The 19,373-nt window shown below is 31.9% G+C and overlaps 1 protein-coding gene across 2 annotated transcripts; it reads right to left on the reverse strand.

Moving 5' to 3' along the window:
• Nucleotides 1–9,826: 9,826 nt before the first annotated feature.
• LOC109155975 (centromere protein O) lies at nt 9,827–17,790 on the reverse strand. Of its 2 annotated transcripts, none has more exons than XM_019303711.1 (13): nt 17,592–17,790; nt 17,227–17,278; nt 15,944–15,992; nt 15,812–15,860; nt 15,279–15,349; nt 14,880–14,938; nt 12,808–12,909; nt 12,256–12,313; nt 11,798–11,934; nt 11,663–11,719; nt 11,021–11,118; nt 10,598–10,791; nt 9,827–10,252 (listed from the first exon to the last, which is right to left on the reverse strand). In XM_019303711.1, the coding sequence occupies exons 2-13, from the start codon at nt 17,227–17,229 to the stop codon at nt 10,182–10,184; spliced, it is 948 nt and encodes a 315-aa protein (XP_019159256.1). In that variant the 5' UTR covers nt 17,230–17,278; nt 17,592–17,790; the 3' UTR covers nt 9,827–10,181. The 2 variants fall into 2 exon arrangements, with proteins under 2 accessions (XP_019159256.1, XP_019159257.1); XM_019303712.1 differs by having other exon boundaries at nt 17,485–17,790.
• Between the last annotated feature and the right edge of the window lie 1,583 nt (nt 17,791–19,373).

Here is a 19,373-nt window from a genome sequence, read left to right on the forward strand (position 1 = left end):
TCTATTAACAAAGAAGTTAATTTATTTTATCTGATTAAGGTTTATTCTCAAGTAGAGGAAGTTAACAAGTCAGAAGTATCAAGGAAGCATTATTTTTATGTGGGTGAGATTATTCTTCAAGATAAAGGGTTGGCTTGATTTGGGTGGAATGCTACGGATTACTAAGCTAAATTGTGAGTGAAATATATTTGTTATTACTTTGCCTATCTATAATCATAATTGAAGCTACTGCATTCGTACATCACTTGGCTGGCTGGTCTGGAACAGAGTCAGGCGCATCAACAGTTAATGTTAATGGAGGCATGTACGTATCAATTCCGTGGTGGATTTTAGGAAAGTTGTAGTGGTTGTAGCGGCTGATAGCCTTGTGTACAAATTCATTGTAATACCTTGGTGAACATTTAGTGGATTGGGCAGAGGTGAGTTGCTCCGCAGACATAAGAAAAGTGTTTCAAACTGCGTGATCAATTCTTATGTACTTGGTTTTATTTCATGCCTTTATTTTGTTATTTATTTTTGCTGACTTAATTAATTGGTACGATAATTCCTAATCTAAAATCAAGTAGAACTTTAAGCAATATCTTGTATTCAAGATTCTCGTCACATTTTCACGGAGGCTACATCCATTTGACCACCCTCGTACCAGATTCAAAATCGTTTAATTTTAATTTTTAACTTGTATTTTTATTTTTTACTTTATTTATCTGAAATAAAAATGTCAAAACTGTACGATGAGATTATTGGACATGGTTGTTCCCACGTGTTGTGTCAATTTCCCATCACACGTTTGTTGGCGGTCCTTTACTTTCATGGTTCTGAATTAGGGCTCGTTTGGTTTGCGAAAAATATTTTAAGGGAAGTGAAATTAAAATTTTATGAAAAATAATTATTAGGAAGATGAATTTTATTGTTTGATTGGTGGAAAAAGAATTACTGGGAATATAAATTCTATTGTTTGATTAGATTTGGAATTGTAAGGAATAACGAGTATAAAGACCTATATGTCCCTACAAATTAATAAAAGTAATATAATTAAAAAAGGTAAACAAGGGTAAAATAGGTATTCCTTCTCACTTTTTCTTCCCATCTTCTATGGAAAATAAAATCCTTGGTCCAACCAAACGGGCCCTTAAAGTTTCCCAAAATGTTGTGAATAGGATATTTTATATTATTACAAAAAGTAAGCCAAGCACTTTGTGTTTAAATAGTACCTCTGTAACTCCTTTTATGGGAAGGTCACAGAATCGAACCCTCCGACGATGGGATCTTGACTCTTTGAACTGCAAAAAGTAAATTCTAAGATCATGCGCATTTTGTTTATTACCACGTCAAATAGTGAAATATTTTGATCATGTAACGATATCTTAAATTATAATTTCCTACCACAATCCATGAGATATCCAGGCTAATGTTTAACAACATATATGGACCAGGGGGGCTGCGTTCAGGTGCGAACTGCCCATCCAGCCTATAAAATAATGGAAAGGCAATTCCCTATTTGATTTTGGCTGGACGGGTGCCAGACGTGATCCGTATGGACCAATCATATTAAGAGTGTGTTTGGTTGACAGGTTTAGCTATCAGGAATTGGTATCAAAGCCATTGTTATTGTTTGGTTGACAAGTTTTTAGAACACTATACTAATATGAGTTTTGATTACCCCCTTAATTGAAAAACTCATTCCCTAATAAAATATGGGTTTCATTCTATTATTCCTCTTCATACATAATCAAACAACAATATTGATAATCATTCTCATTACATCCTATTACCAAATATGCAAAATACTTTCACAAAATTCATTACCATGACCAAGTATTTAATAATCATTCCGATTCTGATTTCCATGTGCGAACAGCGAACTTAATACACCCTAATAAGTTGGATCACATCAGTAGTATATATCCCCATTACTAGTTTTTTTAGGCGCTTTGCGCGAATGGGATAATGCCCAATAATTATTTTTAAATAAGTATTTCAAAGTATATCAATGCAATATTATATAGGAGATGTTCATGCATAGGTAAATAAATGTTGAATTTGTTTATTTAAATCGGTAATTTAAAGTATATAAATGCAAGATAATATATGAGAGATTCATTATAATTGTCACTAAAAGAAATGTTTGCAACTTTGTAATAACGCTAGTTTAAATACTTAGTCTTAAAAAGATAGTCTAAATAAATACTAATTTTGGTCTTTTGGGTAACATTGTTATTGTTTTCATCTTCAGTACATGTCTTTTTTTTAAAAAAAAAAAAATTGGTATTGTGTCATGTCCAATTAGGTTACTGGTAGCAACATAGAGGGATTCATCATGCAATGAGATTATGGTGTAGGAAGTTTTAGATTTGCCTTTGTAAGTGTAAAATAATTTACACATTAAGTTATTGGCTATTTTATTTAGTAAATAGTTTTATTGTTTTTAATAAATTAGAGTTGTTAAAGTTAATTATATTTTTGGACCATGTGATATAAATATATGAATGTTGTGCCTTGGAGTATGAAGTCAGCATGTGAAGATGTCAAAGAAATAAAATGTGTGGCAGTGGTTTATTCTAACAAGGAAAGGCAGTGGTTTATTCTAACAAGAATAAGTGGTGGTGATTCATTTGAACAAGTGGTGGCTAAGGAAAAAGCTATTGCTAAGGATCCTAACTAATGGTTCAAGAAGTGCTATAAATTCACACGGTTCGAAGGAAGCATTTGCCCAACTTTGAGAATTATACACTGCTAGAGCTCTCTTGATTTTACAAAGCAATTTATATTTTGAATGTAATTTCTGATTTAATTCGTAAGAATATTTATATTGTACTGCATGATCAGTACGTGGTACTGCTGAAGCATCTTGTGAAGATTGTTCGGGTATTCGTGTGTCAATCCTGGATAGGTGTTAGAAAGAGTGGTAGTGGTAAAGGCTGGAGGCCATCTGTATTTACCTCTTGTAATACTCCTTTTGGAGAACATCTATAGTGGATTGGGCAGACGTGGGTTGCCCCGCAGACGTAGGAGAAGGAGCTTCGAACTGCGTAACATTTCTTTGTGTTTTTACATTCTTTATGCTTTACATTCTTTATGCTTTTAACTTTCATTATTTACATTTGCTTAAACAAGTTTAATTAATGAACGTAACTACTGCATAACCTAATTAACAAGTAAAATACATAGCTTTTATATTTCAAGTGTCACGGTGCAATTTCAGCCTTGCTGTGTATATGACTGAGATTTTAGTTGTAATATGAACTCTTTAGCGTACAAACACATATTGATATTTAGTAGTGGTAGTTTTTTTCCTACATGTTTCATGTGTTGTGAGATGTGTGTCGTAGGTTGTCATGTGAAAGTATTGAACAAAATATTAATATTTATTATATTTGTATAAAATACTTGATAAATAAATAAATAAATATATATATATATATATATATATATATATATATATATATATATATATATATATATATATATATATATATATAACATGTTTTGTATTATAACTTTGATATTTAATTACAAGATAATGTAAAAAAGAAGACAATGAACAATGTAGTGAATATAATAAATTAATAAATTTGAAGGTAATGAATCTTTGAATTGTAGAAAATAAAGATAATATAACTAATGAAATTATATTTCTTTTAAGTTTTTTTATAACGAATAATATTTTAAATAAAATATTATAGACATCTAATTCTAAATTAATTAAATGCATATGTATTATTTTTTGTTGTATTATTTTTTGTTGTATTAAGAGTAATAAAGTGTTGTACATAATTTTCTTCAACAATAATGAAATCAATGATTTTTTTTTTAATTTCCATTTCTTGTTGAGGCAAATTATTTTGAGTTTGTCCATGAAAATTGCTACAATTGCTGTCAATTGAGAATGATAATAAATAATTCAAAATATATGGTTACAATAGATATTAATATCATGATATAGTAAAAATCAACTTACAAATTTCTTTAGAAGTTTTCATGCATTGAAAATATTTTGATGTGTAAAATTGCTCAATTAGAGCTAGTAGGATGTTAACATTGTCAATTATTTGCAAAATGATCCTACCATTTTAGAGTCTATGTGTAATTGTATTTATGATCAACAACTTTGTAGTTAGGCCGCGAAGGTCTAGCTGACTGATGTAAGAACAATTTTGTCTGATAAAAAATAATAGTATAATATTTGTAAAGTAATGTACAATTGTACCATTATAAAAAAAAATACAAAAAATATTATTACCATAATGGCCTAAATCATTCCAATAATGCAAAAGCATAATTGAAATATTAAGTTTTGTTCTAAATAATCAGAAGAAGATTAATTAAAAAAAAAAAAAAACTTAACCTAAATTTCTTTTTTTTTTAATAAAAAATTCAAGAAAATCAAATGATTTTAAAGTAGTTCCTAATTTATAATCTTTGATGCTCAACTTTGAATGCTATGTATTTAGTCGAGTTAATTATTTAACCAAAGTTTATGTTAAATTTACTATATATTTTTTCAATACATTTTAACATATTCATAATATATGTTTAACAATTATGCCAACTATACTTGGGATGAGGTTTGAACCTAAGACCTTATATAAATTAAGATTATGTTAAGAATAATAAATAGTTAACGGAATATTCCGTTACTAAAGTTTGAACTAACGGAATTTAGGGTTATTTAAGGGAAGAAAATAATATAATAGAGGGTAAATAAGGAAAATCATTAAAAGATAATAAAATCAAAATAATATGAATCATTCATTTTAAGAAACAATTAGTACCGACATTTTTTTTGTTCCAGTTAAGGGCCTAACATTATTCGCTCTTATTAGATTTGTAGATTTGTAGATTGTAGATGTAGATTGTAGATGTAGATTTGTAGATACAAGCTAGGACGACCTAACCCACCAGAAGCGTGCAAAGATTTTATTCTTACCAAAATAAGCTTAGAATGAACTTGTTGAGCTGTAGCAGCATTCAAGTTTGACATGGGATGTAACATGCCCAACATGAGTATAATTTAACTGATTAATTAACTTAAAGTTAATAGTTTAGTTTTTTTTGTCTATCATGAAGAGTGTAAAGTTTGATTCTTACCAATCAAATGTATATAATTGGCTCTTGTAATCTCACAATTGGCCTACCCACCATTCTTACCACATCATTTACCTCATTCATTAATTTCAGTGACAGTCTTGAGATTAGGGTGTAATATTTTTTTAAATAAATGTACCATACCCAACACTTTTTAAAAATAGTATGTGTACTTTGAGTAAAATTGTTACCACATATTCTAATTTTGTTGATCGAAGGAAGAAAAATGTTCATAACTTTTTTTTCTAAATTAATTATAACATGTCATATGAACTATAATAAAAAGATTAAAAAAAAAAAAAAAAAAAGCAATAACACATATAGTATTCTAGTGGGAGTGACCTATTGATTTTCTTATTTGAGTCAGCCAATTATGTACAATTTAGTAGTTACAAGGTGGGATTTTCTCAATATTCACTTCCAGATAGTAGTTACAAGTTTATCATATCACCCAAAAAAAAAAAATTAAAAAAAAAAAAAGTGATAGTATTACATGTTGCATGTATTGGGGCTCATAACCCTGAGAATTATACAAGGTTGTAAAAATCGCGCCCGACCGCATCGAAGAACGTCAGAATTGGCCTTCTCCATGGCAGGGTGCCTAGACCGCCTAACCGGCCGAAGACGCATGTTCGACGATTTTTTTTAAAGGTTATTTGCTCAAAACGACGTCGTTTTGAGCGAATAACCCTAAAAAATAATAAAATGGTCAGTCCATTAGCATTTTTCCCAGACCGGCCGACGCAACTCGTCACTTGCCTCCAACTGTCCAGTGCTGCCTCCGCCTCCGCTCGACTCCGGCAGCTCCGCCTCGTCGCTGCTGTAGCCTGCACCCTGCATGTATGTTCTTTACGTACTTCTTTTTTCACAATAAAAAATAAAAATAAAACGGGCGCTTATGGCCTAGCAATTTTTACAATCTTGAAATTATATGTGGTGTATATCAAAGTAAAAGCAGCCATGATTATGGCTTTTGTAAAGTTATTTAATTTTGATAGTGACATACACTCAAACATAGCAGATTACCAGGGAAGATATTAAAGCATCATCCACTATTACTATATACTATTGAGTTTTGTTTTCAACATACAGTGTTAAGCAACATCAATTCAAGATTTAAAGATTTTAAACTTAAATCAATATATGAGAATAAGGTTCAAAATGACTCGTATTATATTCATTTCATAAAATTACTCGTCTTTTTACATTAAATTAACACTAATTATGCCAAAAAAGTAATTAGTAATATAATCAAGCCCCTAATCCTCGAAACATTATAAAATCTATGTTCACTAACTATTATGCTCCTTACAGTGTCTATCTAGAGTTTTTCTTTTTATTGCTACATATGGTTTTAGTATTAATTAGAATATATATTGCTATTGGTAATAATAATAATAATAAAACAACAACAACAACAATTCAACAACAAATTGACTTAAGTAAATGTGTTGCATAACACATTGGTATCTGCACCGGAAGTCCAGAACAATATATATATATATATATATATATATATATATATATATATATATATATTTCTTTATTTATTTATTTATTTATTTACAAGAAGGGAAGGGTGGAATCCCGAGAAACAAAGAGTGCAGCAAAAATCAGTCTCCGTGAATGTGAGGAGCCCCAATGGAATCCTTGAGAATGCTCGCCTCGAGGTCAATATGGCTATATGGGTTCACACTTCTGGAAAATTCGTAGTCACTAATTGATGGTGGGTATTGGGTAAACATCATCATTTATATATAATAATCCACAAATTTAATAATCCACAAATTATAAGAGAGATAAATTGTACTAAAAAAAAAAATTGTACAATGAACTTAGCTGAGAGGGTGTTGGCATATGGGTTCAAACTCTTGACTACATGTTAGTTTAAGCGATTGATCAATTTTTTTTTGTTTGAGTCAACACTTAATTTTTGGTAAAAACTATCTATTTTTCATCCATTATAATCTTTGAATTTTGTGTATAAAAAGACAACTATTTTGAGATAAAGAAAATAACTTGGAATCTTGAAAATTCCATGGAAATTAAGAGGCAAGTAAACCTTTAATAAAGATAAAGAACAAAATTTTGTCTTTTTCCATATTCTTTTCCACGCTGTTTCAAAGTCTATAAGAAACAAAATTGTTTGTTTAGGGAAATTAAGGCACAAGTTCATACTTGAAATTTTATTGGCCATGGTCTTTTTCTTTAGTTATCTAGAAGCTTAATAAAAAGAGGAAGATTCAAAATACCTGCATTTAAAGGAAAAGAAAAAAAATATAGGAGGAACCTCACTCGGACTTAAGCATATAGCCATTAACGTGCAATTCAACTACCAGCTTAGACTTTTAGTTGAGATGGAGCACATGTTTCGATTTGGTATTAAAGCCAGACCAAAGGTAATGGGTTCGAATCTCAACACCACTCGTACGCTACGTGATTACGGTTTACCGGTCCACGTGTTGCTTGGAACCCACCCACCGCACACGTGAGGAGTTTTTTAATTTTTTTTTTTTAAATGGAGTTCGAATATGTGACCTCATATTTGAAAGAGTCATAGAGATATATACCATTGTGCTATAAGTTACTTGGATGTTAGCCTATATTAATTGTCTATTTATTGTTAATTGATCAAATAAAGTATTCTTTTTTTTTTCCACTTATTTTCTTGAAATTTTTAAATTTAATTTGTTGTGTTTATTAGTACTATAAATGTAGTTTCCAAATATATAACTTTTATACACTAATACTACACAAAATATTACCTCAAAAATTATTAATAACTTGAATTAAAATTTACTAAACAAATTAAATTAACAGATACATCATACATAAAATGAGATAGTAATAGAAGAATAATATATATGTACACCTACTTTTTATGCTATTTGTTACTCTCATATTCTAATTTATCTAGAAAAAAAAAAGTAATACATAATTTTTATTCCATTACTTTTCTTCTTCGTAGAATTTGGACATATATTAAGAGTTGTATTATTACTATTTTATAATTTGATTCTTATCAGCATTCTATAGGTTGAATTCGTTACACCAAATCTTTTTATTACAATTGACCTCTTTTATGTAATTTACAGACTATTAGATAAATAAAATTTACGTAATATACACTCTCATATAAGTTCTGTCACCCAAATTGGAATAACATATACATGAGAGAATGGACATAAAGATATTCCAAATTCAAAGGTCAAAAGTCTAAAAAACAATATTAAATTTGGGGACCATATATGAAGATGTCGTTAGGTGAATGAACGCAACTACGCAAGTAATTTACATATATTACCAAATTTCCAGACATTTTCTCGGAATATAGACATCACGTACAGTTATTACAGTTGGTGACAATCGTTTTCTATTTTTATTTTGGAGAAATTCTTATTCAAACTCCCACAGAAATACGGCAACCTTAGAATCCAAATTGTTCACACAACCAAAGAAAGTGGGGACTTGTTGTTTCAGGCAACCGATATGGGTCTTTGCCAAGAAAGTAGAGGATTTATGATGACAACATGGGATCTCGGGCGTTCATTTTATTGGAAAAATCTTGGTCCAAGGGGGTGTTTATATATTTTTATTGCTAAGGAAGAAAGAAACTTGGAGTAAAATATACAAAGGAGATGGTCAGATGGCCAAGATGCTCTGTGCATGGATCAAGCTTGGGTTGCCCAAATAGTCAGACTTCCCTCGCTGAAGATCTGAGCTCCGGCCTTGAACCACACCGCCTCGCCAAACTTCACATCGTTGCGGGACAATAGCTCCGGGAAAACGCATCCAAGGGCTCCCCGCATCGCCCATCCAACGACGGGTCCAAGCGTCATCTTTACTGTTTTAGGGAAATCATTTTTTTTAAATTAAAAACGCTTACACAGACTGAGAAATAACACCACATCAGCCTTATTACCGCGCCATGTCATCAAGATTACCGTAAAATCTATAAAAAAAAAATTCTAGACTAAAAAAAAATAATAGTTTATAGATCAAAATATAATATACGTTATAAAAGGTCAGGGTACAGCATGAATAATCTGGAATGGTTGATGGTGCGGGATGACACTTAGGCTTAAATTAAAGATAATACCAATTTTAATCAAAAGGTGTAATGTTTTGCTTTCTTAGTCAAAGATATTGGGAAAGTTGAATAATTTAAAAAGTTGTATTAGTAGCACTTCGCGCGTATATAATAATATATATCATCTTCTTTAATTATTTTTCAAAATTTTCCATATTATTTTGAATAGCAATATAGCATATGTTCATGACTGAAATGAATAAACAAACAAAATTCAAAAGTGTTCCATTATTTTAGTTACTAACTTGCACTATCTCTAATAATAATAATTTGAAAAATAAAGATTATTTGTGATGTATTTGGATACTGGATGAGTTGACATTTTAAAATTATTTTCTTATTTAATTGAAAATTATTAGCATTTCATATTTAGTATTCCGATTGTCATTGAGGATTTAAGGAAGGTTTAGTATTTTGATTTTTATGTGAATATTTAGAATTATACTAGTTTGTTAAGGTTAATTAGTGATAGGAAATCTGTCCTTGAAAATTCCCATGGAGATGAGAATGGGCAAGATTTCTCACTCTAATCCTAACTCATTATCATCTCTAATTATGAACCATGGTCCATTGTAATTTTAAAAAAAAAAAAAAAAAAAAAAGCTCACCTTTATCTAAAAGTTTTTTTTTTTTTTTTTTGTTGAAAAAACCTTTAAAAGTTTTGTGCTATCATAATTCGCGATAAATAATGTTGAAACTGCAATGAGCTAACATTTAATATGATGTCCTGTAAGATTTCCTACTTCCAAAAGTTCTCCATGTTGGAGCAGTGCCCAAAGAGGAGATCCCAAATCCCTGAACTGACCAAACCCCCAACCCTCAAAGAAAAAAAAAAAAAATCTCAACTCTGAGCTTCATGTTCAACAACAGAAAAAGGAATTGGTGAGGATTTACACATTAATGTACTTCATCTGCACTCATCTCTTTTTACACGGAGCAATCGACGCCATTGTTGTTAGTCTTGCTATACCGATGGTGATTCTTGGTCCCGGAATGCATGCTGTAATTACGCAGGACCTTCTGGCAGAAACACGTCTCCCAGAGCTTGTTGAAGGTTCAGAACAATCTCTGCATATGCTGAAGGGAGAGGGAATATAATGAAATGTATAAGTATATATTTTGTATTTAAAAGTAAGAAAATGCAGATTACAGTCGATTTTCAAGTGAGAAGGTATACTTAACGCACTTTAATAATTGATGTTAAGATGAAAAACACAGATCTTACACAAGTAGAATAACTTAAAGTAGAATTACTTATGGTGGTTATTTACTTTGAATCTTCAAACTTTACGAAATTAGAGAAAAGTAAGCCCTGGTTATAAATCTTGTGATAATCAGTTACTTGAAACCATATGCAAAAGATATAATAATTTGTAGAATTTATTTAACAGAAGTGAACATAAATGTAAATGAGTAAATTACCTTCTGGAAGGCTCATGGTTCGTAGTGCCTCCTCTGCATAAGTCAGACGTTCAGGGACCGGGTAATTTCCTTTCCTGGTTGAAGCAATAAAATTTGAAGACTTCTTTGAGTGGTTCGCTGGCCATGCCACAACACTGACCTCAGTTGGTAGTGTAGACACAAGGTCAGCGTATCTAAGGCACACAGTTATCCTACTGCAAGGGGGAAACGCATTTTTGTACAATTAGAATGTCAATGTGCAATCGGAAATCATCATAATGAAAGGATCTACAAGAGAATGCAATTAGAATGGATAGAATTACGTCATACAAACAAGAACTGAATTGGAGTGGGAAGTATAACAAATGAATCTATCATTTTATCACCGAACGAATATTTTTTCTTTATAACTAGCTAGGTATGGGGGATGAAAAAATGACCTACCAATCAAAATCATCAAGCACAAATTCAATCATATGATATGGAAGACTATGATACAACTGTCCAAGCTGATTCCCATACAACTCTTTAATAAGTCGAACCTGCAAAAATACAAGAGCTGAATGCAAATAACAAAATCACATAATTGAGATGCATTGTGACCTGCTCTCAACCGTCAATGACTACAAATCTATTTTCATTAAAATTTGGTTGCCAAAATGAGAAAATTAAACATCCAAAACACCCTACAATATTTCAAATTGCTGGAAATGACCTAGTACTAGAAACCATCGAAGAAGAGTAATTTTTTCCTCATAAAATCTAGTTACTCTAGCAAGCATGTATTTGAAGAAGTGCAAGTACATTTTCTATATTGGAAGGGTTGACACTCATAATTTTTATGAGCATGATTGCAACATGGCTGAGAGAAACCATTTAAATTACAGTTCTATACTTCTATACACATACACCACTGGACTCTTAAAAACCCATCACACTTTCTCCTCAGAGAAGATAAATACTACTCTGTATCAAAGATAGTAGAGAACAAATGTTGGGCAGTAACAGATCCTCTAAATCTAAAGCCAAAAACTAAGATACAAAATCAAAAGGTATTAAGCAGCCACTGATGTAGAAAGCATATACCTGCTCTCGTCTATCTACATAGGCCTGCAACAGATCTCCCACATGGTCTATGAATTTCTGAAAGACATTATCAGAATATGTTAGCACAAATGGACATTCCCACATCTGAAACAGGTTTTCAAGCCATAATTTTACCATTGCATTTGAAGAGAGAAACTCATTTTCAGCTTCCCGTATTGGCAGGAAAAAAGGGACTGTGTGCTCAATAACAGTCATCTTCTCAAGAAATGACTTGCTCTCAAGCACACAGTGGTAAAGCTCACAAGTTTCTCCTGCAAAATAAAAGTGGATGAGTTAAGATATCTGTATCAGACAGCCCTTATGCAAAGATATAAGGGCACCACACATGAAAGCATCATCAACAATGTAACAACAGCTTTGCATAAGACAAATTGCAAAAACTATCATGTATGACAGTAAGTAGATCATTTATCACAGTTGACACAGCTATTGTCTAACAAATCATCTGAATCTTTTCATAAATTTCAACAAATTAGATTTTGTAATAAACTTTGTATGAGTACATATTAAGTAATGTTCTTCACATATCTAAAAACTCTGCAATAGCAGTCAAGAATGAGCATTTGAAATACCAGCAAAAGATGTTTCATATTGTATACCAATTCTTGCTCCTTCTAAACAACAGATCACCTGAATGGAAGACAATGGAAGTAGGTCAGCATGCCAGAAGTTTCTCATTCACATTTTACCAAAACATTTTATGTCCACCATTGATTTTTTGTTGATAAGTCAAGAATATATTCATGAAAATATAACAGAGGAAAAGCCATCCTCAATTACAATAAATAAGAGTTTTTTCCATTTGATAATACCAAAGCCAAAGGTGTAAATGATTTTTTCCTAAAATCAAGCAAAGTTAGGAAATGCACACAATTTATCATGAATACTAAACAAAAGCCTCTACATTTTACTCAGCATAAGAACAAATATAAGAAACTCTGAGTATGAGAGTCATCGCACCCCTTGGACATGACATGCCAATTCACTTATGGTAATCATGAAGATTCATAAAAAGAAATCACAGAATCACAGATAATACACACAACACACATTTGCAAGGCATGCGGGGGCATTTTAGTTTCTGTGCATTAAGCATGATCAATGCAACTTTCAGCACAGCATACCTTATTACCAATTTTATATGTAACTTTTTCTTGACATGGAATTGGAGACTGGGCTGTATCCCCTGGCATTTGCATGGCCTTTATGTCAGCCTCAATGTGAACCTAATATAAATGGCAAATTTTACAGTAAGTTCCTCTGGTTACAAACAGGATTTGCTCCAGAAATATTGAAAATCATTTCTCTTATTTAAGAAGACAAAGCAGAAAGGACTATATAAAGTACTCATACCTTCTCAACCTATAATTATATGAAGTTTGTGAAAAATATATTTTCGCATAGTAGAATCTATGTATATACACAAAGTGCCATTTGAGGAGCCTCTCTTCTACCTCGTTTACTTGCTTTATATAAATTTATTAGTATCTTCTTAATTATAAAAATTACATCAAATAGTAATGATTAGTGATTAGTAATTACTAAAGACCATAAATGCCTTCTTTAAGAAAACTAGTTCCTTCTTTTATAAATTTACTACTCCATAGTCCATACTAAATAAATTTGTTGACTTTAACCTAAATTTGACTTGCTTTCTCTCGTAGAGAATCTATGATTTCATGTTTCTAACTTCCATAGTTTTTCGCCACAGAAATTCACTATTTTTGTGTCTAGAATTTCCCCAAACCAAGACGTTTCCCATTGTTTTAACTTCTCCAAGGGTCAATTGAATTTGTTTTTAAGAAATCGACATAGTTTAATTAGATATTAGTCACATGTGAGCAAATTATAGAGCTCAGAGGGGTCAGCCACATCTTGTGTTATACAGAGAATCACCCAATTATATATTTATTATTCCCTCAATTCCAAATTAAGGGTCTTCTTTGATTATGAAAAATCTATTATGGGAAAAATAGTGAATAGATTTAATTATTACGTTGAAGTTTTAAAAAACGTTAGTTTAGGATGAAGCCATCCAAAGAATTAAAATTGCAGTAAAATTCATTTAAAGAAGAAGAAAGATGGTACCATTACCTTCTCAGGTAATAGAAAAAACGAATAAACTCTCCCTATGCCTATGCCCCCTCCCAAAAGAAATCTCAGGAAAATGGGCATAAAATTGGAACAAACAAAAAGGAAACCATTCACTTTAGAAACAGCCAATGCTTATTTATTCACATGAAATTGTAGAAAAAAGATTCACACAAACAATTGATTTGCATAGGGAAAGTGAAATGAGTTGTTGTCAGTTGACCAATATACACCCATATTGTACATAGGTTTGCAATCATTTTAATCTATTTAGATTTTAGTGTTTGGTACTAAGGATTTGAGCTAAAGAAAACGAAATAATATACATGAGATGAATGAGAGTAAATAGATTGCCTCACCCATGGGGAAAAAAAACAAAGCAAAAGGGGGAAGTTACTATAATATTCAAATCCACACCAAAATGGAGCTAAATTCCCCAAATAAGATAGTTTTCATTTTATGGAGCTTCCATGATTATATCAGAGAAGAAATTGATAAAAGAGAGACTAAAATATAAGTAAGAAGTGCAAGTGAGACGGGCAAGCTTGCAATTTGCTTGAATTCAAGTACGTCAAAGTGTGGCTCAGATCAAAGTTGATCTAGATCAAGCTCTGAGGTGCTCGGGATGGCAAACTCACAACTATGGTCAAGCTTTTAATTTTTTAATTTATTTATTTACTTCCTTTACATTTTATCTATTTCATTTTTAATTTTAATCAAGAAGCTTGCTATGGCTTGACTCATAAACTCAATAACTCAAGATTTTTTCTTCTTTCTATTTTTTTGGATTAGTGAACTCAGTAACTGGAGCTAAGCATGAGAAATGTGCAGCTTGGCTTGGCTAGAAAACATCCCTGATTTTAAGTATAACAGGTCCCACTATAACAAAAAGAATATTAATAGATCAGTTGAACAAAGAATTCAACTATTAGAAAATTTAACTAGTCCATTGCTTAGTTTCATCAGTCATCATAGGAATGTCAAACAACAGAGAACAACGAACGCTAAAAAGAAAAGGGAAAAAAAAAAGGTATTCAGACTTCTAATATTTTTTACAAACAAGATAAAGAATAACATTTTATATATAAAATAAATGGAAAATTACCCGCTCCCTTATTGTAGCTAATAAGCCATCGTTCCATTGTTCACCTTCCAAGCTAATTTCTACAAAGGCAAATATCTCATCAAACGAGACAAGTGAGGTGCCACCAACATAGTAACATATGGATTAACATTGAGAGGTAGGAAAGACATAAAAATGGGGGATCCAAAAGGTAACATCACAAATATCATGTAGTCCTAAATAAAATCTGTAATATCAATATAACAAAACCTCCTCAACAGAATTATGCTTGTCCACACCTTATACACAATAAAACACTCTACCATACTACATTACTACACATGCTAACAATTGCAGGAATAGAGGATAGATACATTCCACCAAATCTACAAAGAGAGCTATTATCCCAATAGAACAACTAAATATTAAGTGGAGACCTACCTTGAGCTTGGGAAGCACGAGCAGCTTCAAATTCCCTATGCAAACGCTCAAAAATTGTCTTATCAGAGTCCCTAAGAGAGTCAAACAAGACAAAAGCAAACTTTTAGAGACTCTTTGGTCATTAGTGATGCACTGATGCGTGGGGTAATTTTCAATTAATATTTAGCTTTCCCGACCATAGGGAAAATAAGAAAACAAAAATAATTTTTTTTCCACCACAAGTGCATTATTTGTTAGAGATTCTAGGGAAAGCTTCTGCATTTACAAGAAATTTGAAAGCCTTGACAATAGCAAGAAAAAGAAGCATACACGTACTACATTCCAATGAAAAATATTAAATGTGAACAGTGAATATCACAAATGTTACTGAAATCTAAAAGAAACTTAGACAATCTTCATTAGTGTATCTTTTAGGCAATTTAGCAATTATCCAATAAAAGTTTGCAAGTTGCAACACTATAAGAGTGGAAAGAAGTAGCTTAAAATATTTTGAATTCCAAGGAAAGGAGTTAAGGAATCTTCGAAAATTCTACCTAGAAAGACGCTCTGCCAGCTCTCCATGCCTTTTAAGAACATTTGAAACTGCCAACAAAAGAATTAGTATAAATTTAGGGAGATCAAAGGACAAATTTGAACAAGGGAAAAGAGCAAGTCAAGACTGATACACTTAGCCCGTGTAGTCTCCAGAAGCACATCATCCTCTTGCATGAAATTCTGACACACAATCCAAAAAATTATCAAAGTGCATTGATGAGTATATTGGGGGTGTTTGGCAAATAGTTGTTAGCTTATTGGGTTAGTGGGTTTGACTAGTTGATAGCATTAGTTGATTGTAGAAAAATGTTTGGTAAATTAGTTGTTAGCTGATAGCTTATTACATGCAAAATGACTTTCTCAAAAAGCTTATCGAAGAAGCTGCTTTGAGCAGTTTTTTGAATTTTAGCGTTTTGGAGTAATAAGCTGTTACAAAAAGCTAATTAATCAAACACTCATGTTGGATGTTTAACCAAGTCAAACAACTAATAGTGATCAAACAAGTCAAAATTGGCTGATAAGCTATCTATGTTACCAAACATGGCCATGGTCAGTGAAAGGAACAAATACACAAAAACACATTGGTGATGAAACTTAAACATTAACCAAGCAGCACTGCCTCAAACTAATCTCACTGAATAAATACCAAATTAGCAATAGCAATTCAATAGGAAGTGTGCCACAAATATTTACAAGTTGTGAAAAAGAAAAGACTATTAAAAAGAAGCAAACCGAGTCAAACTCATTCCCTACTCGCAAAAACATTTTTGACACAAAACTCTATTTTAGACCTATTTGCCAGATTTATCAGCTGCACCTAAGAAATATATGGAGTTACCTAAACCCCAATAAATGTTTACTTAGTCTGAAATAGAGAAAAAGATAGAAATGGTCAAGTGTGTGCAATTATAATTGGCATAGTGGCAGACCAGAGTCAAGTTCCTGAATGTCCGACTAATGAACAAGGTTCCTGAATGACACAAAATCTGGCAAGGAAAATATAACTTTATCTCCATCAAATAGCCTGTTGCCAGGACTTTAACCCATAACCTAACAATCAAATAGGTTAACAACAGGTCACCACACCAAGCCCAACCTACAGTGAAACTAAATTCCTAGTAGTCAATGCTCAATGACATCCTTCACAGATTTTGCTGTAGTTTAATAAGCGTGATTGTCATTCAGATTCAGCCATTGATTGTTTTTATTTTATACTATGTCAATTTTTATCTAATGCAAAGTTTGTTTAGCCCTCTGACAAGTCAATCGCCAGGGGAAGTTCATCCTGATTTATTTATAAAGTACGAAAAATCTGCTCTTCATACATCACCAGTGTTCACAAAATGAAATGCCAAAAGCATACTCAGATTCAATCAAACAAACAAGCATAGAAGAGCTTTGTAAGAACTATTACCATTTTAAGCTTTTCACTGCCTAAAGCCCCCTCCTTCAATTATATGAGCTTCCTGCATTGATAAGGGGAAATTTAGCCACTAATTAGGCTTTAAATCATCCAAAGTTTTTAAAATAAATCGCAGTTCAATTTAGTAGCAAAAAAAACCCTATTGGGAAATATAAAATTAGTGTGGCGGAACAATGACATCTCATCAAAAAAAATAGGAATTTGACATTAAAATTTATGTTTTTCTTTTATCACAACATAGTGTTTTACCTTTTCACTATCCAGAATTAATCCAACAGCATAGAGAGCATTGGCATTCCAAATCTAAACGTAAAAATAACTGAATCAATCAAAAATGGTTCTGGAAAATCACGCACCACATAGGAAAACTTGGCGTTTTCCGCTAGTAAGTCACCATTGATCAAGCCAACAAGTTAAATGTACTGAAGCAGTGAGGACTGAGGAGTGAAGAGAGCTCGGCGACTTCGCCGATGAATACAAACTTGAAGTATGAGTGAGAATACGAGATGAAGAAGCAGGTGGGCAGAGAATGGGAAAAGCTGGGGAATTAGGGATATGATAAATTAGGGATTTGTAATATTATCCAATTGACCGAGTGGACATCATCGGGTCGGGTACCGGATTAGCCAATTTATGAAGCCTCTAGGTATTGAAAGTATTGTTGCATACTTTATTTAGTATTGAAATTGTAATTCTTCCCAAATAGTAATTAATTAGAGAGTTGGAAGAGAATGAGGGGAAGAATTCAAAACTCGAGAGTCAGATTGAGAGCCTGCCGAGCTGATTAGTGTATGAGCCAACAGGTTTATTGATTTCTTAATTAAACTATAAATTATAAATTTGTCATAATATTAAAGCAATGATTAATAATATATCTTGTGTAAGTTAGGTCTTTGTATTTGTGGGTCAAAGCTGCTACTACACTGGTACAGTCCGATTCTAACTTCATTGTGGTGAGACCGTGATCTGTTAACCATGAGATAACATCTCTACTAGCCATGGCTTCCACCATATGAGGGTCAATGGTTCTGTGTAACTTTACATTCATGGCTGACAAGTGAAGGGGGCTGGAGGGTTGTATTCTCTCGTTACTTTCTTCTTCAAATTAATAATAGTTTTGGTTTTTAGTTTTCAAACAAAAAATTAGAGGGTCGGAATATGTTAATTCTAACTAGAATGAATATGAGTTACTTAAGTATAAAGTCAAAATTTTAAGACATTTACAACTATTTAAACAAAGTTTGAATGGTTTAATGACCACGAATACGGTTAATAATTATTTTATCTAAAAATTGTTTGTATCAATTTTCAATGCAATATGCATGAAAGTATCAAAATCATATGTGAAAGCCATGTCAATAGTGATAGCTTAATTACATATTATTTGTTGAAAATTTGCATAAGAATACTATTTTAATTTGATGTATTATTTTGAATGGTGTCCATTTTGGATCATATCAAAGCGAATTCGAGTTCTCTTGTGCTAAAAAAATTTTTAAAAAAAAATATTCCAAAAAAAGTTGTAAAAAATTCATTTGATGCACATTAGCACACTATTATTGTCCATCTGGCACATGGAACATTAGTAACCATCTTTTCTTTTCTTTCTATATTGATATTTGCCTTGCAAAATGTAAATTAATAATTTGAATGTTAGGACATTCTTATTCTTGAAATACTCTCTTACTTTCAAAAGTAATTTCACTTTTTAATTATATATATTATCCTCTTTTTCACATCATCTTGCAAATTTCATCTTATCACTTTCTATATATATTATCCTCTTTTTCACATCATCTTGCAAATTTTATTCTATTAGTGATAAGGTTAGTCTTAAATTCATCACCAAATAAACATCGATGCTAGTGTTAAGCCCACAAATCAGAAAGTTGGCTATGGGGGTGTCCTTAGAAGCGCCAATGGTTCTTGGAGGGGAGGCTTCTGCGGCAGTGCAAGATACGGAGAGGCAGCCATTGTAGAAGCTGAAGCCATTGTTAGAGGTCTAGCGTGGGCATGGGAGATGGGCATCAGAGATGTCGAAATGCAATCGGATGCTAACATGGTCATCGACTGGATTGTTGGAAACGCTAAGCTAAGAGGCCCTATTGTCGAACACATTGAAGAGGCCAAGAGGTGGT

The sequence above is a fragment of the Ipomoea nil genome, unplaced genomic scaffold (assembly GCF_001879475.1).
Source record: "Ipomoea nil cultivar Tokyo-kokei standard unplaced genomic scaffold, Asagao_1.1 scaffold2704, whole genome shotgun sequence".
In the NCBI taxonomy this organism is placed as follows: domain Eukaryota; kingdom Viridiplantae; phylum Streptophyta; class Magnoliopsida; order Solanales; family Convolvulaceae; genus Ipomoea; species Ipomoea nil.

Bases quoted from the DNA above. Each gene is read 5' to 3' on its own strand.
- LOC109155975 (XM_019303711.1), bottom strand. The intron at 12,910-14,879 runs GTAATTTTCCAT...CATTTATATTAG, and splicing joins TAGCTACAATAAGGGAGCGG to GTTCACATTGAGGCTGACAT. The intron at 12,314-12,807 runs GTATGCTGTGCT...TCTTCCATTCAG, and splicing joins CATATAAAATTGGTAATAAG to GTGATCTGTTGTTTAGAAGG.